This window comes from Callorhinchus milii, unplaced genomic scaffold, assembly GCF_018977255.1.
Source record: "Callorhinchus milii isolate IMCB2004 unplaced genomic scaffold, IMCB_Cmil_1.0 Scaffold23, whole genome shotgun sequence".
Classification (NCBI taxonomy): Eukaryota; Metazoa; Chordata; class Chondrichthyes; order Chimaeriformes; family Callorhinchidae; genus Callorhinchus; species Callorhinchus milii.
In genome coordinates this window covers 3,059,457-3,075,076 of record NW_024704764.1, presented here as the reverse complement: position 1 = coordinate 3,075,076, position 15,620 = coordinate 3,059,457, and the positions used below count along the sequence as shown (strand labels likewise).

At 46.8% G+C, this 15,620-nt stretch overlaps 1 protein-coding gene across 6 annotated transcripts in view; it reads right to left on the bottom strand.

Annotated features, from left to right (window-relative positions):
- Positions 1–11,568: 11,568 nt before the first annotated feature.
- Positions 11,569–15,620, bottom strand: part of med24 (mediator complex subunit 24) — a 48,556-nt gene continuing 44,504 nt past the window's right edge. For 2 of the 6 annotated variants that reach the window (XM_007909404.2, XM_007909403.2), the window contains exons 25-26: positions 15,217–15,365; positions 11,569–13,889 (exon numbers count right to left, since the gene is read on the bottom strand). In XM_007909404.2, the coding sequence (XP_007907595.1) occupies positions 13,773–13,889; positions 15,217–15,365 (266 nt within the window). In that variant the 3' untranslated portion in view covers positions 11,569–13,772. The remainder of the gene's footprint in view (positions 13,890–15,216; positions 15,366–15,620) is intronic. The other 4 variants (XM_042343231.1, XM_042343233.1, XM_042343232.1 and 1 more) reach the window with 4 other exon arrangements.

Sequence of the window (15,620 nt, the reverse complement as noted above, 5' to 3'; positions counted from 1 at the left end):
AGGCTTCATCTTTCGGATGAGACGTTAAACCAAGGCCCCATCTGTGCTCTATTCAGTTGGACATTAAAGATCTCATGATGCTATTTGAAAGGAAAAAGGAAGTTTCTCCCGGTGTCTTAACCAACAATCTCCCAGATCAGTAATCACTCATTCACTTTATGGCTGTTTGCAGAACTTTGCTGTGTGCAAATTGGCTGCCATGTTTGCCCACAAAACACACAGTCACTACACTTTATAGTAAATCCTGTGAAGTATTTCACACCTTCCCGATGTGAAGGGCATGATTTCAAATTAAAGGAATATTATTATTATTATTGAATGAGGAACTGAAACATAAACAGTCTCAGGCTCCAAGTAGAATATTTTTGTCCTCTATTAAATTAGTGCATTTCAGAAAAAAATGTTATTTCTAATAATAATCCTATAATAATAATGCATGCATTTGATATAGCGCCTTATCTTGCTTTCAAGACGTCTCAAAGCGCTTCGCAAAATATACTGTAAAGTGAATTGACTGTATATTTTGTGAGTGAAATCCAGAAAAGTATTCCTGGATTATAACCTCATGTATTTTCACGATATTCCTGAACTAAGTTTAAATCTTAAACGTTATCCATCCGTTCAATTTTGGATCCTCTTAGGTGTCAGCCTGGCTCAGTTGCTCGAACTCTTGTCTTTGAGTCAGAACGTTGTGGGGTCAAGTCCCACTTTGGGCTGACACTCAATATAATGCTGGGGAGATAGTGCACGATATGGATGATACCCGACTCTATCTCTACTTTGGAGTAAAAGGCAGCTTTGGCCCTGCGCGAGGGAAAGTTGACAGTTTGTGGAGATCCTCGAGCCACAGCTGGTGGTGAATTGTAAGGCCGGATTTGTGCCGTCTGCGCGAGAGTGTCCGGGTTTTAGGTCTCAAGGCTGGACCTCAAGGCTGGACTATGGGAACTCTCTCCTCGCCGGCCTTCTCGGCCCTCCCTCCACACTGCAGGTCATTTAGAACTCTGCAGCTCGTGTACTGTCCCGCACCAGACACCGCGACCACATCACTCCCACCCCCCTCGCTCGCCTCCACTGGCTCCCCATCCCCAGAGGATCGATTCAAGATCCTCATCCTCACCTACAAGGCCATTCACGGCCTTGCTCCCTCCTACCTCTCTGACCTACTATCCCCCTACCTACCTGCAAGTACCCTCCGTTCCTCTGGCTCTGGTCTGCTCCACATCCCCCGCCCCAACCGCCCTACCATCGGTGACCGGGCCTTCAGCCTCTCAGCCCCGAGGTTCTGGAACTCTATCCCCCAGTGCCTTCGCCGCCTCCTCCCTTTCCTCCTTCAAGGCCGGTCTCAAGACCTTTCGCTTTGACAGTGCCTTCAGCTCCCCTCTCGACTCTCTACCCCCTCCTCGCTCCCTCCCTTCCCTCCCCTCACCCTGACCATTTCCCCCCTGCTCGGGTCCTGACCCAACTGTACAGCGCCTTGGGACGTCCTCCCGATGTGAAATGCTCTCTATAAATGAAATCTTGTTGTTGTTGTTGTTGTGGGAGTGGAGATGACTGTTACACCAGGGGAATGGGTAGATTTAGAGATAGACCTGGATTTAAGGGGAGCAAGGAAGTTGAGAGTTGTAGAAAGGTGATCGTTTAGTAGCTTGATTGCTGCATCTGGATCGCTTTGGGTGGAATTCCAGAGGGAGAAGAGATCTGAGGAAGAGAGGGGGTTTGTGAGGGACTCAGATGGAAGCTTTTTCCAATGTCGAAAAAAGATGGTGGAGGGATGGGAAGAGAGGAAGGGGATGTGGGAGGAGACGGAGATGCGGAAATGGTCTGAGATGGCCTTGTCTGCGATGGACATATTGGAGCTGTCAAGGCCATGAGTGATAACGAGGTCGAGGGGGTGGCCACGGTTGTGGGTCAGGGAATTTATGTAGGGGGTGAGGTTTAGTGAGGTGAGGAGGGCAGTGACGGCAGAGGTGGGGCGAGGGAATTTAGGTAGAGATTGTAATCACCCATTAGGATCACATGTTCAGTGCAGAGGCAGAGGGTTGAGAGGATGTCTCAGGGATGAAGGAACAACGCGATTTGGGAGGACAATAAATAAGGAGGATTTTGAAGGAGAAAGAGGGATCGTACAGGATTAAATGTTCAAAAGAGGGAAAGGAGCCAGAAGAATAGGGTGATAGAGCGAGGGAAGTTCCTTCAGTTATCTTCCCACCCTCAACCTGTTTGGCCCCCACTCCTCCGGAATCCAACCCCAGTGTGGGTCCAAGATATTGACTGTCCAGTCCTTTGGGCCTATGAAAGGTGCTGTACAAATACAATTTGTTGCTGTTTGGGGGGAGAGTTTAGAGACAGCGTGCTTCAAATGAAACATTAACCGAGATCCCTGTCTGTGGGAAGGGAGTTTCTCTCACCTGGTGACCTGACCGACAATCTCCCAAATAAAATCGGTCATTCGCTTCATGGCTGTATGATGTTAATGCGTGCAAGTAAGCAGTGTCTTCTTGGAACTGAAGTGAACCGGCTCCAAGGTGACATGTTTGGCAATGGAATATCAGGATCGAGCCAGCCCTCCATGGTAGTTCTGTTCCAGGGCACTGTTGATGACACCATAGTTGGGCTCATTGGCAGGACCAGGAAGGGCATATCAGTCACTGGGGGCACACAGTTATTCCCCTCAGCGCCTGTTAATCCTGCAAGTCAAAGTTCTAACAGTAGGTTGGTCCTTGCTGGACAAGCAGCGGGAAAGCTTGGCGGACAGCGATGTGAATGGCAAGCTATGTGGTTTTAGCTGGTTAGACTCCAGCAGTTACCTCAACCTCAGTTACCTCACTCTGGGATCCCCCAAGCCTTGGCTCTTGCCAACCTGCGCCTAATACTTTCCGGAATTAGCTAAACAGGATGTGTCCCTCCGGGGAGAGTGTTGATTCCATTCCAACGATCTATCTCTGGATTTCCATGTCGAGGTGGGATGCATGGAATTCTCAGTTTGGTTTGGATACTCTTAAGCCTGGGGATGGGTTTCCGCGTGTGTCAGCCCCACCAGAAAAAAATTATGCGCGCAAATGTTTGGCAGCTGCATTCACCCTAAAATACAGGCACTGCCCTTTTCAGTGGAATCCCGCGAAGCACATTGAGATGCCTTCCCGGTGTGAAACCCGCCGCTGTATCAAATGTGAGGATTATTATTGACGAATAAAAAAGCTCTCGTTTTGCCTAAGCTCCTCATGAAGCCGTACTGCTCAGTAGAAGGTGACAAAACATGGCTCGAAAGTCACGCAGCTGCTGTATGAAGCGACCCTAGATTTTGCCCATCAGGGATTTACTTGCCGATGTTTCCACAGCAAAACCCGCTGACCTTTGCGGTCATCTTCCCCCGGTGTTCACCTTGCACTCAACACCTTTTGCCCCCCCCCCCCCCCCGTGTTCAGTCACAGCGGGTGACGAGGGGTTCTCACCTCCCCGCCACCACCCCCGCTGGATTGGCTGAGTACGACAATTTAATGTCACCCGGGGAATCGAAGGGGAATTGAACAGCGCCTTTCACCTCAGGATGTCTCAGTGAGCAGCACCTACCCCCCCCCCCCCCCACCCCCACCACCGCTGACCTTTTACACACGCAGTTCCGAGAACACGCGGCTTTCTTAGGTTGACGTTTTTCAAATAAAAAATAAAAAAAACACTGATTTCCGGCAGTTAAAAACCTGTCGCTGACACGAGCTCGCCTGTAAAATAAGGCAGGGGGAATGCCCCGGGTTGCTTAGAAAGCAAAAAAAATAAAATAAAACATAATGAATTTATTATCCTGTGACACACCTTAAGGCAAGGAGGTCTTTCAGCCTATCGTGCCCGTTCCGGTGCGAGTTCCTCCAGTAGCCTATCGACTCTAATCCAATTCTTAGCTCGTGTCCAACTCTGTTAAATTTTACGTCATCTTAGCTTTGTAGGTCGCCTGTGATAATGATTCCACATAGTATATAGTAATGATAAATCAGCCTTTGGCTGATACAGCAGACATTCTCTCTCTCTTTCAAGGCCCATCTCAAAGTCGTACTTCTTTCACCGTGCTTTTGGTCACCTTTGCTGACCTCCCCCCACTCCCCCCCTCTCCAGTTTGAGGCACCTTGAAGCGTTTGAGACGTCCTCCCAATGTGAAAGGCGCTGTACAAAATGTTAATTGCATTTCACATTGTCAAAAATCCTCAAAGGAACTATCGTAGGGCGCGAGCGCGGGTTTGTAGACAAGCCCTCAGCGTGAGAATTCTCCTTACCTCCTGCCAACATTCCCGAGTATTTGTTCCCTCAGCAAACAGTAAGAGCGATGCTTCCCCAATTTATTCCGTATTACACCTCCACTGGATTCTGGCCTCTCAACAACCCCAACAATGTCTTGCATCTTGCAGTGGCTGCCCACGTGGGATGGGCTCCTCCACTTCAGCGAGGACGGCTCTGTTCCACTCTGCTACGTACAGGCACAGAATCGGAAGCTGCCCCCCACTCACCCCACCAATTGTGTCCCGAATCCCATTTCGTGAGACCAAGTGCTTTGCGCCAGCCCCCTGATGGGAAAGGCACTATCTCAACATTAACTGCATTGTATTTCCTTGCTCTCTATCCTCTGTTGCCTTTTATTCCTGGACTCTCAGCGAATCCCATCGACATCGCGATTGCCCCGGGGCTTTAGCCTGTGTAAAAAAGCAGCTTTTTAAAAAAAAAACAGCCTTTGTTCCTGTCACTGAGAGAGTCGCTCAGGCCACTTCCCCAGAACATGAGTAAATTCTAGCTTGCATAATGATTGAACATACACCGCAGACACTCAGCACAGACTCCTCTCGAGCCTGTGTCACTGCTACCGGTTGCTCTGAGCCATCCTTTAGTGAATCCCACTTTCCAGCTCTCACAAGGATAATAATAATAATCCTTGCATTTGGTATGTGTGTATTCATTGTGGAGTCCGGCAGCACAGTGGTTAGAGCACTCGCTTCGCAAGCGAGACCTGGGTTTGATTCCTGGCAGGGAGAAATGTTGGGCAAGTTTCCTTACTCCACACGGTTGTTTACTCAGCAGTAAGTAGGAACCCGGTTGTTAATCGATTGGTGGATCGCTTTTCCGGGTAATAATTCTTTCAAAAAAAATTGGACACTTCAATCCACGTCTATTTGTGGGGACACCGCTGTGCGCAATCGGCCGCCGCGTTTTGCCCACAAAATATAGTCAATTCACTTTACGCTTTGAGATGTCTCGAAGACGTGATAAGCCACTATATCAAATTGTGAGGATTATCTTTTATTATAAAGCACCTCATCATGTCGTTGAGGCGTCTCAAAGCGCTTCACAGAATATACTGTAAAGTGGATTGACTGTTTATTTTTGTGGGCGAAACACGGCAACCAATTGTCATGGATTGAGTGACCGAATTATTATTTTTTTAAAAAAAATTCTATCGGTCTTTCAATCCGTCCTTAAGACAGTGCCTCTGGTCACCTCCCCCTCTCTTGGTGTCTAAACCCACCACCTCTGCGACACTGCCCCACATGAAGGATGCGACATAAATTCAAGTTGTTGTTGTTGTAATTCCATCTAAATCATCAGTCATTTCTTTTGTGATTTTCTGCAGGAAGATTTCAAATATTTATTGATTGAAAACTACATTGAGGTCTATTAGTTGTGTCCCCCCCCCCCCGCGCCATGTGAAGGGCGATTGCTGTGTGTCAATGTAAATTACTGGTTGCATTGTGCAGCAGGTGCAAACCGCGTGAACACATTGTATTCTGTGCAATGAAAAGGCCTGGTTAATTATAGCACTAATAAATCCTTTACAACTAAGTGCACTTGCAATTCCTCTGTGCATCTGTGTCTCACGCTCAGTTTATATCGATAGACTATGTGATGAGTTTGTGTGCTTTGCACAGTAATAATAATATATAATCCTTGCATTGCACTTAGCACGTCAGGAGGGCATCTCAAAGTGCTTCGCAAAATGTTTACTTGAGAATTAGTGACTGTATTTTTAAGGCGAACGCAGCAGTTCACGCACAACAGCGTCCTGCAAACAGTCGTGAAGTGAATGATCAATTTTCTTTGGAGGATTGTTGACCAGGAATCTGGAGAAACTCCCTTCTCTTCAGTACGATGTACTAGACCAATTAACTTTGCACCACTTAAATGTTAGTTGCTTTCTTTAAGCTACATTATGCATCCCACTGCTCATCCCTCAATTCCATCCCCCAACTCGGGTGCAAATCTTTCATTGTCCAGCGCCTTGGGACGTCCACTCGACATGAAAGGCTCTATATAAATGCAATTTTTTGGTATTGCTTGTCCCAACCCACCATTGTAAAATGCTCTGAGACCTTATCATATGGTGATGGGCACTGTATAAATGCAAACTGTTGTTGCCAATGGTCAGGGTGAGGGGAGGGAGGGAGCGAGGAGGGGGTAGAGAGTCGAGAGCGGAGCTGAAGGCACAGTCGAAGAGAAAGGTCTTGAGACCGGCCTTGAAGGAGGAAAGGGAGGAAGCGGCAAAGGCACTGGGGGATAGAGTGCCAGAACCTCGGGGCTGAGAGGCTGAAGGCCCGGCCACCGATGGTAGGGCAGTTGGGGCGGGGGATGTGGAGCAGACCGGAGCCAGAGGAACGGAGGGTACGGGCGGGTAGGTAGGTGGATAGTAGGTCGGAGAGGTAGGAGGGAGCGAGGCCGTGAATGGCCTTGTAGGTGAGGATGAGGATCTTGAATTCGATCCTCTGGGGGATGGGGAGCCAGTGGAGGCGAGCGAGGGTGGGAGTGATGTGGTCGCGGTGTCTGGTGCGGGACAGTACACGAGCTGCAGAGTTCTGAATGACCTGCAGTGTGGAGGGAGGTGGCGGGAAGGCCGGCGAGGAGAGAGTTCCCATAGTCCAGCCTTGAGGTGATAAAGGTGTGGACCAGAATTTCAGCCGCGTGAGGGGTGAGGTAGTGCCGTAGTCTGGCGATGTTTTGGAGGTGGTGGAAGGCGGTGCCAGTTGTGGCGTGGATATGAGGGAGAAAGGACAACTCAGGGTCGAACAGAACACCGAGGTTCCTGATGGAGAGTGCAGCCTTGGATGCTGATGCTGTCAATCAGGAGGGCCTCAGTTTTGCGCACATTGACCTGAAGAAAGTCTAAACCTAAACCTAAACGTCAACAACTTGCTCACCCTAGACAACCATCGCCCGTCAGTTACATCCTGTCTTCACCCTCTCCTCTCCCCCTCGTTCCCCCCCCACCCGCTACATTTTTAACATAGTTTCGTAACTGACAAGTTGCCGTCCCTCTAAAAGGTCGTCCGCCAACTGAAGTGGACTTAAGGTCATCGGTTGCATTAGCCCTGAGGGACACTGCACGAGACAGTGGAGGAAAAGCCGTTTGCAGAGACAAAATGAAGACGGTGGGAGAGGTAGGACCTAAACCACTCAAGGACAGGGCCTTGAAGGTTGAGGTGGGAGGACAAACGGTGGAGAAGGATAGAGTGGTTGACCGTATCGAATGCAGCCGATAGGTCGAGGAGGACGAGGAGGCCGAGGGAGCCCTGGTCGCAGATGGTCAAGATGTCATTGGTGACCTTGACCAGGGCGGTTTCTGTGCTATGGGCAGCACGGAAACCTGACTGAAGGGGTTCGAAAAGTGAGTAGGTGGTGAGGAAAGAGCGCAGCTGGGAAGCGACGACTCTTTCGAGAACCTTGGACAGGAAGGGGAGTTGGAGATGGGCCGGTAGCTTGATAGCTGCGACGCATCAAGGGAGGGTTTTTTCAATGTGGGAGCGATGGTGGCAGTTTTGAGAGGAATGGGAACTGAGCCAGAGGAGAGGGACAGGTTAATAGTGTCTGTGAGAAGTGGGGCAAGGAGGTGGAGCTGGCTATACCGCTGGCTGGAGATTAGTCAAGGTGAGATAACACTTTACAGATTTCCATGAACAATTACTTCAAGCAGAACCCTACAGATACCCGTTATGACTGAGAGGAAATAGCTCGTGTTAAGACTGAATGAGCTTGAAGCGGGTTGGGGAGAGGACAAGGGCAGTGGGATTGAATCAGCACCTTGATCTGAGAGCTGGTGCAGACTGGATCACCTCTTTCTTCTCTGTAAATTTCTGGAGCAGTGTAAGACTGTGTCAGTGAAGAAAGTAACTGAAGAATAACATATGAGTGGTTCAGATGGTGTGGGTCGCAATGAAATCTTGCAGAGTTAAGTTTACAAATGCCTTGAATATTGAGGTCAATATGGCGTCTGCTGCAATCACTGAAACAAGCGAGTGCCTGCAGCCTGCCTCCCATTGGGGACCTGTGCAGATCCCATCCTTCCCACTATTAGGAGCAGCTTTCACCTCAAGTTTGTGACTCTATCGTTCGGGGAAATCACAGAGCGTGAGATTCACAGCGCAATGGAACACTTTGAGCCCGAGAGGATTGCCGGAAAAAACCTAAACGTCAACAACTTGCTCACCCTAGACAACCATCGCCCGTCAGTTACATCCTGTCTTCACCCTCTCCTCTCCCCCTCGTTCCCCCCCCCACCCGCTACATTTTTAACATAGTTTCGTAACTGACAAGTTGCCGTCCCTCTAAAAGGTCATCCGCCAACTGAAGTGGACTTAAGGTCATCGGTTGCATTAGCCCTCCCTCCCACAAATATGGTGGGATCCAATGGGGGCGGGCGAATTGCATAGGCACGATCTTGCAAGGTAACAGACAACGTAGGCAATTAATCTTTTAATGGAAATACTGATGGCTGGAGATTAGTCAAGGTGAGATAACACTTTACAGATTCCCATGAACATTTACTTCAGCCGGAATCCAATAGATACCCCGTTATGACTGAAAGGAAATGGCTTGTGTTAAGACCGAATGCTATTTTTGTGAGTGTCAGTAAATCTGCTGATGCTGTTAGCACCTTTGTCACCTTAGAGCTGGGTGTTGAGGAAAGGGACGAGTTGTAGCTCTGTGGCTTTAATCTAGTTCTGAGTTGTGAACTGCTGCCTTTGCACCTTTTAAACTTGACACAATTTTAATCAATGGACGATAAGCTGTCGCAAAATCACGAGCGAGTCAAATGAAGAAGATCGTCTGACCTATTTGATCTCATCCTTCCAATAATCCATACCATATCATTCTATCCTCCCATCAAAGCACCAAGGTGTTTTCTTAAATTGGCAGAAGATATTAATATTCACACTGACTTGAACCATCCTAAATGCCATCAACAAAGTTGATCCCGGAGAAAATCAGAAAGATATATAATTTAAGGTCGGATGGGGTCTTGGATTCAGCGGCGTGACTGGGAAAACTGGGTTATTTACTAGCTGTGATAGCTTTGGTGTGCGCTACTGTGTTAGCATCAACAAGACTGACCAGGAACATAGTTAATCCCTTTAGCTTCCGATGAATTTTGAACCCAGTCCGGCTCGGTTGATAGCACACTCTCATCCGGGTCAGAACATGGTGGGTTGAAGCCCGAGATCGGCACTCGGAAGTTCTGGGCTAAGGTGACGCTCCAAAGCAGTGCTGGAGTGTCAGAGCCACTGTCCTTCGCATAAGATGTTAAACAGAAGGTCCCTTCCGCCTGGCTCAGGTGGACATTAAAGATCCTACTGCGCTTTTCGAAAAAGAGCTTCTCTCTCCCGCTCTCCTGGTCAACAATCCCCCAAATAAAATTGTTCATTCACCTCACTGCTGCTTGTGAAACTTTGCAAATAGGCTGCCATGTTTGCTCACAAAATACAGCATTTACTCAAGTTACTACACTAAGTCCTCTGAAGTACTTTGAGATGTCCTCCCGCCGTGAAAGGCGCTGTATCAAATGTATGGATTATTTGAAATTGTTTATGTGCTTGGGACGAAGTGAAACCGAGCTCCCGCCTGTGCCCAGTTTAGCTGAAAAACTTAGGCACGTTTTCTTACTCCACACGCCTCTATTTACCGAGCAGTAAGTAGGAACCCAGTTGTCAGTTGATCGGTGGATTGCTTTCCGGGGGTAATAAGCCCTCAAAAAATTTGGTCACTCAATCTGCAACTGTGTGGGACGCTGCTGTATGCAATTGACACGGCTGCAAAATACACTCAATCTACTTTACATTATATTCTGTCAAGCGCTTTGAGATGTGTCGACGCTGTGATAAGGCACTGTATCAAATGCAAGTATAATTATTATTACTGTGGCCCTATCCCCCCTTGCCAGCCCTAACACTATAATTCCCACAAGTTTCACAGATCCAGACAGCTGCAAGCAGCGAGAAAACAGGACTGGAGTCAATGCTGATGCTTTTCAGGGTCCAACCAAGTCCAAACTCTCAACGTTTAATTTCACTCATTGAAACTAGCCTCGAGGCAACGTGCCAGTGGGCTAATAGTGCCAATGGGATTGTGCAACAACTTGCATTTATATAGCAGCCTTCACGCTGGCTAGTGTCTCAAAGCCCTGACTCGCTAGCACATGCACAGTTGATGAATGGAAACAGACCGAGTTGGGCCATCATTCTTATGTCATTATTTTCAGGGCAGGAAATGGGGGCAAGAGAGGACACAACTGGCTAGAAGGAAAACCACATTTTGTGCAAGATTATTGGCTGAAAAAAAAGGAAGTTCTTCCCACAGTCTAATTAAAAAAGTGAAACATGGAGAGCTATGTACGTCACTGGCAAGTTTGCTGCATATCATTTGCTGGAGGGGAAATAATTATTGTTGGGGTACTGGCATTGCATAACACTCAATGGTGCAAAGCTACTGAATCACTGCCCTCGTATTTGAACAGGAAAATATTTTACTTCCTCCCGGACTCCTCTATTCCCCTCTTCCTCATAGTTTCTAGAGTTTCTGCAATTTGAAACAATCTGGCAAAGCTCGTCAGGCAATGGCTGGACTGTGTACTTATAGGTGCCCTGGAAGCCAATTAGCGCACGACAAGGTCCCACAGAAAGCCACGGTGCAAATTGCTAACTGACCGGGCGGGAGCCATGGCTAAGGAGACAAGTTAATCCGGGGAAAAAAAAAGGTTTCTCAGGGTAAAGTTTGTGTAAATCACTAACTTGCACTAAACTGTCCGCTTGCACAGAGAGCAAACGTACTCCTCCATTCTCACTACTGTGATATTATCATTCCTGATAAGGATCATTATCAGCAGTGGTTTGCTTTTCAGGTTTATCCCCGAAGTTGAGTGCAATACACATGTTTGACTCCAGCAGTCTGAGCTGCTCATTGAGATGTCTTTCACGCAGTAACCAGAGTTCGTGTATATTCTGTCTATATTCAGACCCGAGTTGGCTGTTCAGGTGGACACGATTTGAAATCTCCAAACAGATTGGCCCCCATCTTAACATCTCATGCGCAGGACAGCACCTCCCACATTATAACATTGCCTCTCCCCTTCATTGTATTGGAGAGTCAGCCTAAACTTTGAGCTCAAAAGTCCTGATATGGGGCTTGAACCCACAACCTTGGCGCCTGATCTGCTGAGTGTTCCCAACGACTTCTGTTTTTATTTCAGATTTCCAGGATCTGTGGTATTTTGCCTTTTGGATTCACAATTTAGGTTCTTTTAAAAAAAAGTCTCTTTTTACACACTTTTCGTCATATCTTATTTATTGCAGTGTTCGTTTTCCTGACGTGCATCTCAGAGCAGCAGCAGGAGAGGCCTAATGCTTGCTAGACAAGACGATTGCTTGATTAAAAAACACACACATCAGGGAATGGGAGGGAGCAGATGGGTCTGTTCCAGGGGACAGGAACAGGAAAGATATCTTTTTTTATACAAAATCTAAAGATGTAAAAGGGAAAAAAATAATTTACAAAACAAATCCAGGATGTAAATTTAAAAAAAGTGTGCAACCCTGGAAAACATAATATAATACACAAGAAAACACGACCTCAATCTTCAGAAAGATACCGGAAATAAGCTGAGCAACTATCATATTCCAACGACAAAAGAACCATGAGGCAGGCACACCAAGAGCAGAAGCTGATACGAGTCCGGTTCTTCTAATCAGATGTTTAAACGTTTCCAACAGAAGACCCGATGATGCCTTCAGTAGGAGCCTCCGGTAACAGCGGTGTTGAGGCTGACCCACTTGCTGTGCTGATTTCAGCAGCTCTCCAGCACATGGACGTTGAAGGTGGGATTCCTTTCAATCTGACCGGGAGTAAGGGCTGCCAACCACTCTCCGAAGCCGCCAACTCTAATGATTTCTGAACTGTCCTTCCAGTGGCCTGCGCAGAGGCGAGGTCGGGTGGATTGGTTGCCAACAGGAATGAGTCTCCTGAACTTTATGCAATCCAACTAAAGGTCAACAAGTTAACCACATTCAGTGTCTAAGGTGTGGGGGCCACTGTAAGCAGAGAGAGGATGTACATCGGCTAATATAAATCATCCTTTTACCTTAAAACCCAAAAGGGAGTGAAATTACAATGCAAAGCTTTGAGAGTTGATGCTCCAATTTGGGGGGAAATACACCATAATTTACAATAAACTTACGAAACGAGATTGTTTTTTTTTAAAAAAAGGGAAAAAAAGGAACACTTTGCTTTCGAGCAGTCAAACCATTATTAATTAATCCCAACAAACCAGCTTCCTGATGTATTTGTAACGCAACAATAGCAGTTTCTGCCTCCACACCCCACCGCAACCCCCTCCACCTTGGCTCTTGCCAAACTTGTGCCTGACATTGACTTTAGGTGACCAGGAACTGTCCCTCCATTGGGGTTGGGGGGGGGGGCAGGGAAAGGAAAGTGGAAGGGAAAGTGGAAGCGAAAGAGAGAGAGAAAATGCACACTTCAGTCCACATGGGATAGATTTGTTGTCGTACATATGTTGATCTCTCAACTTGGCTTGGATACTCTTAACCACAGTGGTACATTCCACACAAGCTGACAATAAAATTGACAAACTGCAAATTCTGCGCAGTTTTCCCCTGAAGTCAATTAACAGCCAGTCAGAGGAGACAATGAGGTCAGGCCCCCGACCACGCACTGTTGGCAAACCATCACACTCCAGCAATTGGTGCAGGACAGATGTTCAGAGACATCACATGTTCCTACCCTATTTCCGGTCACACATCATTTAGAGAGTTGTTCTCATTTGTGTTTGGTTGGGCAATATGAACCTGAAGGCCAAACTACTGGTGATTACAGCAAGCGGTTTACATCAGTAAGAGGAACTCCAGGATTACAAGGGGATTTAATAGGAATTTTAACATTCTGACAATTTTTTAGAGGGGAGATGGTGAAATGTTACTCCAGCTGCTGGGAAAATAAAGGGGGCATCAGCTATGGAGCATCACTAGAAAAGTTAAGAAGAGATTAGAATAAATAGGGATATTAGAATATGCAACACATTGTCACAAGTCACTATTACATCTAAGAACATAGCAATTAGATCGATTTGAGGAGGAAGACTACAAAAAAAAGCGTATGGAAAGAGTGGGGAATTGGGATTGGATTAGCTAAATGGCCTGCTCTGTGCTGCCATGTATTCTGTATTGGAACGATAGTCAATACGTAAACCGCCAAAAAATTAAGATGAACCTTGAATATCAACATCACTGACATGGCTTGTTTTCCTAGGAACACGCATCTAACTGCCTGTTCATGGTGGATATCAAATGGTGTGTGGGTATGAGTTGGCAAGCACAACGTACAACTTAAGACTCATATCAACTGTGTCTGATGCATACCAATGGTTACCTTTACCCAGTCATAGTGCAGTCATATCTTAAGCTTTTCACCTACTTGGGCTTGAGGGGTGAGGTATGCGGAGAGATTCTTACTTTTCTTCAAAGGGCAGCGATGGCTTTGGCTGCCACCCTGCGACCCAAGGGCAGCCCCAGATCCGTGATGGCGAGCACCGTCTTTGGCTTGGACAGCGCAGGCAGTTTCAACAGTTCCGAAACCTGGTTGTTTTCACAAGACAAAGAACACGGTCATTTCTATACGAGCCCCTTGAACTGCCACAGAAACAGAACAGCGGAAAGTTTTGCTTTTGCTCCGTCTGCAGAAACTCCGCACTCCACTTAGCACAAATGCATCGAGCCTCAATCAAAGAGGGCAAATTAATTATGGATGCTCTATGCTCTCAAAACACAGGTCTGCAGGTACATGTTGGAAGTTTTCAAAGATAATTTCATAAATCTGACCAGAGAGTTGCTGGGATGTGGAATGACTTGTCAAGTAGGATGGTAGAGCCAGAGTTTATTGTAAGTTTCAAGAGGGACACGAGAGATAGAGACTTGAAGGGATCTGGGGAGAGGCAATTAGGGGAATTGAATGAACAACTTGTTCTGAGAACTGGTGCCGACTTGATTGGCTGAATGGCCTCCTCCTGTGCTGTAAGATGTTCAGAAACTTGCAACTTGGTAGACATTCCAGTCTTAATGAATTTTAAGTATTGGAGAATACCCCCAAACACTATACAAAGCTTCACTGTGATCGGAAACTGTGGTTGTAGCAAAAGGCATCAATGTATTTAAGAGGAGACTTGATGCATACGTATGAGGGAGAAGGGAATCCAGGGTTTGTTTCTGTATCCTGACCTGTTTCCATGTTGTATCATTCTATGTAATTCTATGAAAGCTACAGAAACAAACAAATTGATTTAACACACAGAAACTCCTGCTAGATTTTGTTTCTAGCACTAATTTTATAATACCTTTTGGTACACACGTCACTTCTAAATGAAAATGTCCCCCACATCGAAAGCAGTGCTCAACTACACTGACCAAATCACGACACACATGGTTTATTAACTACGTTCACGCAGACAGAGAAAGTGCACTTTAAAATAACTTTGTCAGAGCAGAATGCAGGTTGGGTAAAATGAAAAGTAAACACTAACTTGCTAAAAGAATGAATGTCAGACCAACACGAGCATTCAATACACCAGTGCACCAATTTCTTGGGAAGTGGGTGCTTGGATGGTACGTAGATTTCAGCAGTAATTCATTATTATTATAGTAAGTATGAACTCTGCATTTTGTCCCTGGAAAATTAAGTCACTTAGTTGTGTACTTATTCTGTTTTCTCTCCTTCTCAGTCAGTGTATTTTTTTTATTTTGCTCCAAATTTATAATGTGGTGTGTTTGTGTGTATCGATGCGTGTGAGGTGTGTGTATATATACGGTGTGTGTGCAGTGCCATGCGTGCGTGCGGGGGGAAAAGTGCGTGCGTAGTTGTGTATCATTCTAAAACCCATTTCTGCTAGTCTCTCTGGATTGTACTCACCATGGTGAAAGGCATGAACTGAAGGATGCTGCCCCGGCTGCCTTGATCCAAACACTCAACGCACTCTTCCATGAACCACTGAACAAACTGGGTGTGTGGGCCGGCCACCCTGGAGCCCAGGATGGAGGAGATTAATAGGAACAGGTTTGCTGAAAAAGAGACCAAGGTAATGATCCACAATTGCAGTGGGAAGCCACTAACCCAGTAACAGCTGTATCTGTTATACTGAAATCTGTCTCCTCCCTAAATACAGAGCAACGCTCCACAATGACAGGAAGCCAAAAGCCAGGCACAACAACTCTTTCAATCCAATAAGGTTCTCCCCTGCTCCCCGGTCAGCACCTATTCAAGCTGGGAATGGAACGCAGAACATCATGAGATACTTTCCACGGGGCTCTCGTCGC